We start from the raw sequence: 11,446 nt of genomic DNA, 5'->3' as shown, positions 1-11,446 counted from the left end.
TATATATAATTATAGATATTGTTCCAAGATAATTGATGATTCAATTCGTTCTGACACGTGGACCCATAAAGATCAGATGGTTGGTAGATTCCGGATGGCATATATATTGAAAGTTCATATAAATGTGTAATGTGTTTGTCAACTTTCCTTCTTTTCAGCTCCGATTCCCACCACTACGATCATGTCCTTCATATTCCAGTACTTCCATGATAATAACAGTGTGATGGCGGATTTTTTGTTTGCACTATATATATGTCATGTGGTATGATTTATTCTTATAAAAGCTAGTTTTATTTGAATAATTTAACGCTTATCGATCTCTTATATATATATATATATATATATATATATATATATATATATAGTTTCAAAAGATTTTCAGATTCTTAATTAGAAGAGAAACTATATTTGTTTTGGTTTATTCACCATAAGCTTGAAGCCTTGAACGATCAAAATATAATTATAGAAATTGTCAGCTTGATTAGTTTGAATTGAATAAGCTAGGTATATTTGCTTTTGATAAACAAAACCTTGATTTGAGTTTTCTAAACATTGAGATCATTTTAACCCATAAAAAAACCAATATAGTTTAAGAAAGATAAATTTAAAAATGTTATATGCATGTACATTATTAGATTTCAATTACTTATTAATCACCCCCTATATGTAAATATATATATATATATACACACACATATTTTTTAAACATAATATTTAAAATTACAAAAAATAATCAAATTATAATATATATAAATAACAACCAATTTGCCATAATTTTTTCTGTCATACAAAAGCATATGAAAACAAATTAAATCCAATATATAGTTATAAGGAAAAATTTTAAAAACTAACTTGTTCAACCAATAATAATGAATCAACATTTTTTTTTTATTTTTCATTTTCTCTGATTTTTTGTTGATTTACTAGATTCTTAGTTCATTATTACTTTATTAGCGAAAGAAAACAGAATTGCTTAACAAAGGCATCATTACATCTCCAATGATATATCTAACACAAGAAAAAAGGAATAAGGATTACCTAATGTGAAAAAGCAAAGATTAGTAGTACAAAGGAGACATGATAGCTACTAATAGTATGAAACTCACACAAGTACCACCCCACACCTTCCTACTCCCCCACCTCTCCAATTATTTGTGTCTTCTTCTGTTCTGCTTCAAACTTGAAATACCCAAAACACCCCCTCCATCCCCACCCTCCTTCAAAATACGTGCTTCTCACACATCCACACACCTCACAACAATACCAACAACCCTTCCTCCTTCTCTCTTCTCTCTCTCTCTTTCCATGGCCAATGAACTAACTCACAACTCACGTGCTTCACACATGCACGTTCACTACGACGACGACGACGACAGCGACGACTCAGGCGACCAAGAAGAAGGCGTGAACACTTCTGACGACAGCGACGATGACAACGACAACGAAGAAAGCCAGCTGGACGAGAAGGTGGGGGTGACAGGTGATGAGCGGCGGAGAGGGTGGTTGTTACGGCGGGGGAAATGGGCGGAGGAGTGGAACAGGGTGCTGGTGCTGGTGTCGGCGATGGGTCTGTTCGTGGACCCATTGGTGTTGTACGCGGTGTCAATAAGCGAGACATGCATGTGCGTGTTCGTTGATGGGTGGTTGGCGATAACGGTGACGGTGCTGCGGTGCATGACGGACACGTTGCACATCTGGAACATGTGGTTGCAGTTAAAGATGGCAAAAGCTTCGCTTCTTGGCACCACTTCTTCTTCTTCTTTAAATTCTCTTCGCTTCAGAAAGGCAAAGTGGGCTCTCTTCTTTAACCTCTTTCTCATTCTCCCTCTACCCCAGGTCAGAATCTTTTTTATTTATTTTTTTGTACTCCATTCATTTTCAGGATTATTTAGTCATTTTCATGAGATAAATCTGAATAATACTGTAAAATGGTTTTACCTTGTTAATTCAATACAATGTTTAATGAAGTCCCAAATTATACTGCGTAATTTATTATTATGATCATATATATATATATATGATACTTGTTGCCCATCATAATTTTTTAAATTACATTTTTGAATTTTTATTGCTTGATAGTGTAAATTATTATTATTATTATTATTATTTAAAAAATATTACTAAAATTAAAGTAATAAATTTTGTTATTTAATAATATTTTCTTTTAAAATATATAAAAAATGAATTTAATTTTAATAACAATTACATCACCACGGTAGCTACCACAAGCATAAATATACTGTAATTCACCTACTATTTATTTACAAGTATTTGATTATTTAACAGTGTCAAATTAATTTTTTATTTTCTTAATTAAATATGTATAAACTTCTAATTATTATTTTACTATCTGTTTACCGAAGAGTGAGTAAACAAATTTTACTAGTGCTATTTTATTTAACTTCATTGAAAATTTGTATAGAATAAATATTATTCAGAAATAATATTGATTCAACAAAAAGCTTTTCCATTTTTTTTTTATTTTTATCGTGTATAGTTTTGTCATGTTGTGGTGGGTTGCTACCATTTTAAGTAAAAGCTCCCCATCAATCATACAAAAGAAATTGAAATATAAGAAGAGACATGTTTATATAATGTAGATATATAGGTAGTTCGAAATTTGGTACACTAAGTAGTGAAAGAGGAGACGCCAAGTGCATGGCACTGCTTGTTTTTATGCATGCAGACTGTGATCGTTACCTGCACTGCCCTTCATCATGTGATCTTGTTTCCATATCCAATATAAATATAAATATAAATACTTTTTAATAACTCAAAATTCTTATTAAAGATTTTTAAATGAGAGTCATAAATTAAAGATATTATTAATATTTTTTCGAAATTATTATCTATAATAATTTCAAGTCCTTCATTATATTAAAATTGTATTCATTTTCAATATGTTTATTTTATTCATGTGCCTTTGGATGTTTAGGGTATATAGGCAACTTAGCTGTATTATTGAACATGGCAGTTGAGTGATTGAGTGGTAATAAGTATTGATGGTTCAAACTATTATTGGGCTCGTGGTGATAAACTGATAATAGATACACAAAATTTTATCATCAATATATTTATATATATAAGCAGATGTTTTTTTTTTAGCAATTTTTTGTGTACTTTGGGAATATTACTACTTTACTAGCATTCCCATTTTCTGAAAGGTCAAGCTCTTAACAGATGTACCCATATATGAAAAGATTACGCATGTTACTAGTTTTAGAAAGTTTTGCCGTATTTGTATGTGGCAAATGGATGCCATTATTAATAATCTTGCTTAAGATAGAAGATTAGAATCGAATACAAAAGGACAGATAAATATATATGTTGTAGCAACTATTCCAATTTTACTGTTTATTTTATCAAATAAGCTTATATCAAAGTTTTGAGCAAAAAAGTTGCATAGCAATGTTAATTAGGTGAAAATACGAATAATAAAAAGTTAATCACAAGAAAATAAAACACATTGGGATCTTTTATGTTTTCAATGGCGGTAGTTTAATCAAGTTGTAAAATCATTTATTCTAAAATATTAAGCTACTGATAGAAATATATGAATAATTATATCTTTAAAATTAATTTTATGGTGTTTATTATTTAGTAGTTAATTTTTTTTAATTTATTTTTAATAATAAATTTTAAATATTTAAAAATTATTTATTTTTATATTTTTTAAATTAAATATTAATTTTTATTTTTTTAAAACAAGTTAAGCAATATTTTTTAAGCACTATAATAATTTTTAAATATTTATGTTTTATGTTAAAATGATTTCTTTTGAAACAGGTATTAAATTTTTTAAAAATATTATTTATATACTAAAGTTAATATATATAATTTAATTCATTTTTAATGTATATTTTACAACTACGACCAATTTTAGTGACTTAACATAGTTAAAATTTTTTAGTGATAAAAACTTTTATAATAAAATCAAATTGTGCGACCTGAAGAAAATTAAAAAGATCCATTTAATGTGTGTTGCAGATGGTGCTATGGGAAGTAATCCCTTCTTTGTTGGAGGAAGGATCAATAACAGTGGCAATGACAGTGTTGTTAATGATGTTCCTATTTCAATACCTTCCCAAAATTTATCACTCGGTTTGCCTCTTGCGTCGCATGCAAACCCTCACTGGCTTCGTTTTTGGGACCGTTTGGTGGGGCATTGCCCTCAACTTGATCGCATATTTTGTCGCTTCTCATGTAAGTATACATATCACTCTCATCTTAATTTTTTTTTTCATACATAAACTACATTATATATTATTGAGTGTATTATAGTCTATATATTATATAAATCTTACAGCAAAGTGTTAAAATAGGAAATATATCACTCATTTTTTAAATTAATGTAATGAAATTTCCCATATAGCTGCCATGAAAGAAAAAAGGTGGGAATATATCACTCGTGTCATCATCGAACGCGGAAATGTTACTTTTAATATTTTTTTTTTCAATCTTTTAGTTTTTTATTATACATTTTTTGTAAGTGAAATAAAAAGTCACACTTGACAAGATTAATTAAAATAAAAAAACTAAAAGCATTTCATTCCCTACAACATTTAGAAAATGTTAATCAAATATCACAAAAGGAAATTGGTAAAAGTTAATCCATGTACCACTGTGTGCGTTAATTATTGACCAACGTGCTAGACTGCTAGCTCAAGTTGAAAATGGTCATTCATACACATGAATATTTATGTTTTTAATACGCATTTTTACGCAAAAGTTTCTTTTCTATTTGTGTGAAACTTTTATCTTGCATAGATACTTTCTTCTCTCTTTTTGTTTTGCCTTGTCCTAATTTTTTTTAGTTCAAAAAATCAAATTTTAAACCTTTCGCTCATATAAATTTTGATATCATGTCATAAAATTATTTCTAATAAAAAAGAGGAGACATATGATTATTGATGAAATCGTGAGTTCAAAGAGTGAAGAGATAAAAAAAACTAGAGTGAATTCGAGCAGAAGATCGAAGATTAGAGAAGAAAGAAGTTGTCCAAGCTTTTCTGGTTTTTTTCTTATTCAGTGAAATGAGTTTTGACTTTTGAGACTTACGGGAACAAATCACACCTTCTACAATTCTCTATTCTAACTTATATAGTACTCTGCTACACTATCTTTACCTGACTCCATATAAATATCTTCTAACTACATAACTAATTAACTTGCTAACTGTAACTAACTCTCAAGTGAGTTAACCACTTTTGGCACGTAATAGTTATATTTCTGATATAATTCATTAGATAGATTTTCATAAACTGATCATTATTGATGACTATATATTTTAAAGTAATTACTAATTAATGAATTGGATTTTACATGTAAGATATCTTCTTTTATTTTAAAAGAAAGAAACAGTTAGTTCTATGAAAAAAAAATCAAATCTAAGATGCTGTTATGTACAAAGTAAAAATATATATATACGTCGTTAGTCCTGTCTTTTTTCCCACGAATAAAGAATGAATGACCATTTTCAACTTGAGCTAGCAGTCTAGCACGTTGGTCAATAATTAACGCACACAGTGGTACATGGATTAACTTTTTCCAATTTCCTTTTGTGATATTTGATTAACATTTTCTAAATGTTGTAGGGAATGAAATGTTTTTAGTTTTTTTATTTTAATTAATCTTGTCAAGTGTGACTTTTTATTTCACTTACAAAAAATGTATAATAAAAAACTAAAAGATTGAAAAAAAAATATTAAAAGTAACATTTCCGCGTTTCGATGATGACACGAATAACATTTCGGCTTAAGTTTTTGTGAATGGAAAAAAAAAATATATTTTGTGCATGCAGGCAGCAGGGGCATGTTGGTACTTGCTGGGGGTGCAGAGGGCAGCAAAGTGCCTAAAAGAGCAGTGTAGAAAGACAGCTGGTTGTGGAGTGAGAAGCTTATCTTGCAAGCAGCATATATATTATGGAAGCAATGGGATGGTGAAGGAGAAACCAAGGTTGGCTTGGGCAGCAAATAGGGAAGCAAGGTCAACATGCCTTGATGGCCCTGACAACTATGACTATGGTGCTTATCAATGGACTGTTCAACTTGTCACCAATGATAGCCGCTTGGAAAAGATCCTCTTCCCTATCTTCTGGGGCCTCATGACTCTCAGGTACCCTCCTACCCTATTATGTATGTTATGATTGATGGTTCAATGTTACTTATCTATCTATGTTGATGTGATCAGCACATTTGGGAGCCTAGAGAGCACAACAGAATGGCTTGAAGTTGTTTTCAACATTATTGTATTAACTAGTGGCCTTCTTCTCGTCACTATGTTGATTGGAAACATTAAGGTATGTACTTTACTTTGCGTAACAAATTATTACACCCACTTAACTAATTTAATTGCTCCAATTCGTTACATGCATATGATTAGCTAGCATTATTAAATTCAATTATTATTAACTAATCCCATAATAATTACTTTGCCTTCATGCATGTACTATAACATTTTATTTAGGTCACCAAAATTAAACTAGTGTTACTTTTCCTCCTTTTTTTTGTCCATCTACAAAAGAATGATTTTGATACATCATTTTAGATACGTTCTAGAAGTCCATCAACTAACATCAGTTTTTTTCTTCTTTTTCTTTTAAATGGTAGGTGTTTTTGCATGCTACAACATCAAAGAAGCAAGCAATGCAACTGAAGATGAGGAATATTGAGTGGTGGATGAGCAAGAGGCGGCTGCCACAAGGGTTTAGGCAGCGTGTGCGCAACTACGAGAGGCAGCGCTGGGCTGCTACGCGTGGAGTTGACGAATGCCAGATGATCAAAAACCTCCCTGAGGGGCTGAGGAGGGACATTAAGTACCATCTCTGTTTGGATTTGGTTAGACAGGTTAGGTCCAAAATTGGTCAATTCTAATTTAATGTTCTTTTCATTTAGAGTTTAAATCACTTTTTCTTTATTGGTCAACATCTAACCTTTTTTTTTTTTTTCCAATTAAGACATGTGAAATGCCATTCTTGTTTGATAATGTTAAGGAAATTACATCATATGTAAAGTATTTTATTATTTTGGAGATGAGGGCTAAAGCCTAAAGGCTAAAGGCTTGTTCTCTCTATATATGTCCAATAACAACATACACAAAAGCAATGCTATTTGAGATGTTAATTCTCTTCTGGGCCCTAAAGATATGAACTAGCCCAAACTCTAAGGGGATGAACAGGCCTTGGATGCTAAAAATATTTGAAGTTTTTCAGGTACCACTATTTCAGCATATGGATGATCTGGTCTTAGAGAACATTTGTGACCGTGTGAAGTCCCTTGTATTCACAAAGGGAGAAACGGTAAGCTCCATGTTTTTCTTTACATTGCATTTGCTCTAACGGAAACCAAAAATCCCCTATGTTCACGGAACTTACCAATAAAATAATGTGTAGATCACTAGAGAGGGAGATCCAGTTCAAAGAATGCTATTTGTCGTAAGGGGCCACCTTCAAAGTAGCCAAGTCCTAAGAGATGGGGTGAAGAGTTGTTGCATGCTAGGGCCAGGGAACTTCAGCGGCGACGAACTCCTCTCTTGGTGTCTAAGGAGGCCGTTCATCGAGCGCCTGCCGCCGTCCTCATCCACATTGGTCACGCTAGAAACCACCGAGGCATTCGGCCTTGAAGCCGAGGATGTAAAGTATGTGACACAACATTTTAGGTATACTTTTGTGAAGGAAAAAGTGAAAAGGAGCGCGAGGTATTACTCGCCAGGGTGGAGAACTTGGGCTGCCGTGGCTATTCAATTGGCTTGGAAAAGGTACCGGCATCGGTTGACTTTGACTTCTTTGTCCTTTATTAGGCCTAGAAGGCCTGTGTCAAGGTGCTCTTCCTTGGAAGAGGATAGGCTTCGGCTCTATACGGCCATGTTAACTTCACCAAAGCCTAATCAAGAGGATTTTGACGTTTCATAATGACAATGTATATATGTATGTGGATGGTCACTACTTTGCTAATCTAAATTAACGTGAAAGACAAAAAGAATTAATTCTAGTTTTCCTAAAGGAGATTTGAAATATTATGTTTCAATCAATCTTCTAATAATTGGATTGGATTCATGGATCTAATTGAATAGAACCATAAAATCTAAGTTAAAGATTTTAGTAAACGATAATGCATAATGTAATATGTCAGTGGGGTGAAACCCTGCTGAGATTTAATTAGGTTTTCTTTTTCCCCTCTTGTATTCAATTTGATTTATCTTAGTTTAACAATCGTTTGTATTTTTTTTCAAGCTTATTTCTAAAGCACAACTTTGTCGCTTTGCAACAAATTCCAATTTGTTAGTACATTTAAATAGAGTTGCAGGATGAATGGTAGAATTCATATGTTAGCACAATTTCAATCGAATTGCTCTAACTAACAATACTGTCATTTAAGTATAGTTAAATTATAGTTTCTTTTTATTTAATTTTAATTTTAGACATGGGTTCATTCTTTTTTAAGAAGTGAATATTACCACTCCAAGATATAACTCGTCCTATATCCAAGTTCGTCTTTGTCTTAGAAGGATGAATTATATATAAGCTCCAAGAGGATTAGCAGTAGTGGTGGTACCTACAAATGTATTCTGATGCTCAAGTATGTAGTGTTTATTTAGAGTAAATCAATGTTAGACCTAAAATATTTATGTTAGGAACAAAAATAATATACGTTACTATCAAAAGATATATTAATAAAACATAAAAAAATATAAGTTTTCATTAGTTATTCGAATACAAAAAGAATAACATTAGCCATTAATTTTCTTCTCTTCAAACTTTGAAGGCACTTCTTTTCTTGTTTTTATATTTTAAAAATGTTGAATAATTGCTTCATTATCAACTTGACTGAATGTCTCTCTTTCTATATATATAACCAAACAAGCATTTAATCACTCGTCTTTCATTCGATTGCGAAGTCGATTCTTTATGATATTCATAGCAAAAAAATGTTCTTTCAACTGATGCCATTGTCACAGGTAGAATCAAAATTAATTTCAACAGGAGAAACACTAATAAATAAATAATATATTTTTGTCTCAAATAACTTTTGAGATAGTCCACTAATTCTATTTATATTTGAGAACGCATATCCAATATAAAATTCTTAAGTTGACTATCAAGCGCCAAATTCATCAAACCAATCAGCATTAAATTTACGAAGAGAAGTCCCAAAATATATTTGTGGAAAATCATGTTTTCTTAGTTGATAATGACCTTTTTGCAAATAAGCTAATCTAACTTTATCTCTGTCATTTGTATTATAATTTAAAATTTTGGGTTGTTATCCAAGATCAGCTATCAAACTTTTCACATTGAATTCTAAGATTTTTTTTTATTAAAAGAGACTAATGGAGTGACTTCAGATTTTAGTGGTAATTTTTTTTTAAATAATTTTTATTATTATTTCTAAAAATAAAAGTATATTCTAAATTAGTGCATTGATTAATTTAATCTAAAATTTTATATGCAACATAATTACATATAATAGAACGGAAGATAAAAACCAAATAATAAGGATTAATGAACTGAGAATAAAATAAAATATATAAAGCTATGAAGAGAATAATAAAATATATTAATACTTAAATTATAATTGATTGAATTAAAATTTACAATTGAAAATATCAAAAAGAGTAATAATGAAATTGGAGAATATATGGAACCATGGAGAATTATATAAAAAAAAAAGAAAAAAATTATAATTTACCTTTTAATGAAAGAAAGGTGACTATTAGACAAAGAATAGAAAAAAAGAATTAAAAATATGAGACCAATGAATAACAAGAGATTTAGTGTCTTACTATTTTATTTTCTCTTCACTTTAACATTGATAATAATTTGAAGAAAAAATAAGAAGAGGGTTTAGCAGAATAAGGTAGGGAGTGACGGTTAAGAGTCATGGAAGACTAAATTTTAATAAAGAGCCAAAATATTAGAGAGATAAAAAAATAAATTTGGAATTTTGGATAATTATATTAGAATATCATAATTAGGGGAAAAAATCAGAAAAATATCAAAGAGGATTAGAAAAAAATCAATGTAATTTATTAGGATATTATTCCATAACGAATATACTTTAGCGTACTCTTGGTCTATATATTGGTAAGAACTTTGTAATAAAAAATGAGAAATATGAATAACAAAAATAATACTTTTCTAAATAATTATTCGTTTCTTTCCTAAACTCTTTGTACCATGGTAACATGGTATCAGAGCAGAGCTAGGTTCTAGGGACTGAAAATCAATCATTTCTTTACAAATTGCAAATATGCTATGCAATAGTTTTAGAATGCGATCATCACAAACCAATTCTGACAATTTGTCAATTGGTTTCAAACTAAACAGATATGATTATCCATTATGGGCAACTTTGATAAAAAAGCAATTGGTGGAAGAAGAAAGAAGAAACACACCAAAGAAAACTGCTTTAATATTGTGGGTTACCCAGATTGGTGGAAAAATAATCCCAAATCATCAAGAAATCAGAGTAAGGGAGAGCATTCCAGAGGTCACCAGCAGCGGTGGCGAGGCCAGAAGAGAGGAAGCAAATCACTATGGCAAAGCAGCGGCGGTAAGGGCAAGGACTACTGAACTTTTTGACTGCTCAGCCCAGACCGCGACTCAATATAAAGGGATACCCAACATCAGAATCCAATGAAAAAGATAAATGAATGGATTTTTGATTGAAGGGCTACCGATACTACCGACTACACTGATATTTTTTCACCGGTTGCAAAGATTAATATTATCAGGGTATTGTTTTCAATAGCAGCAAATGAAGACTGGCCACTCCATCAATTTGACGTCAAGAATGCTTTCTTGCATGGAGAGTTGAAAGAAGAAGTGTACATGGAAGCTCCTCCAGGTTTCTCAACGGGATTTGAAAAACATAAAGTTTGCCGATTAAAGAAGGCTTTTTATGGGTTTAAACAATCTCCACGTGCCTGGTTTGGAAGATTTACAATTGCCATGAAAAGGTACGTTACAAGCAAAGTAACTCTGATCATACCCTTTTTTTTTTTGAAAAAATGAGGAGATTTAATCACTTGCCTAATAATCTATGTGGATGATATGATCATAACGGGAAGTGATACTGAAGAAATTACAAAATTGAGAAGGAACCTATTTACAGACTTCGAAAGGAAGGATTCGGAAGGACTAAAATATTTCTTAGGAATAGAGGTTCTACGATCCAGCAAAGGAATCTTTATCTCCCAAAGAAAGTACATTTTGGACCTTCTGGCAGAAACAGGAATGGTGGATTGCAAATCAATAGATACGTCCATGCAAGTTAATCACAAGTTGAAGATAATAGAAGGTGCCACTCTAGGTAAATCTTTGCCCGCTAGGCAAGAGGATAGCAAGTTACAAATTCTGTCTTTTTCTTGGTAGGGCATGTAGTTTACTATAAAATTGAAGTAGTTAACGGTGGGGTTACCCCTATTGTGGTGACGAATCTTGTATGTG

At 31.2% G+C, this 11,446-nt stretch overlaps 1 protein-coding gene across 1 annotated transcript; it reads left to right on the top strand.

Annotated features, from left to right (window-relative positions):
- The first annotated feature begins 1,062 nt into the window (after positions 1-1,062).
- Positions 1,063-8,011, top strand: LOC107614093 (cyclic nucleotide-gated ion channel 4). Its single transcript, XM_016316328.3, has 7 exons — positions 1,063-1,836; positions 3,988-4,203; positions 5,801-6,114; positions 6,190-6,298; positions 6,609-6,845; positions 7,211-7,297; positions 7,391-8,011. The coding sequence occupies exons 1-7, from the start codon at positions 1,078-1,080 to the stop codon at positions 7,907-7,909; spliced, it is 2,241 nt and encodes a 746-aa protein (XP_016171814.3). The 5' UTR covers positions 1,063-1,077; the 3' UTR covers positions 7,910-8,011.
- Positions 8,012-11,446: the final 3,435 nt, after the last annotated feature.

Source organism: Arachis ipaensis, chromosome B8, assembly GCF_059453495.1.
Source record: "Arachis ipaensis isolate K30076 ecotype BB chromosome B8, ASM5945349v1, whole genome shotgun sequence".
Lineage (NCBI taxonomy): Eukaryota > Viridiplantae > Streptophyta > Magnoliopsida > Fabales > Fabaceae > Arachis > Arachis ipaensis.
Note: the sequence above shows the minus strand (reverse complement) of the source record. Positions and strands in the feature narration are given on the sequence as shown.

What these genes read in the sequence shown, in the direction of transcription:
- LOC107614093 (XM_016316328.3), top strand. Translation starts at nt 1,078, where the DNA reads ATGATAGCTACTAATAGTATGAAACTCACACAAGTACCACCCCACACC. An exon ending in GTTTGGATTTGGTTAGACAG is followed by an intron (nt 6,846 to 7,210) that starts GTTAGGTCCAAA and finishes GAAGTTTTTCAG; the next exon opens with GTACCACTATTTCAGCATAT. An exon ending in TATTCACAAAGGGAGAAACG is followed by an intron (nt 7,298 to 7,390) that starts GTAAGCTCCATG and finishes AATAATGTGTAG; the next exon opens with ATCACTAGAGAGGGAGATCC.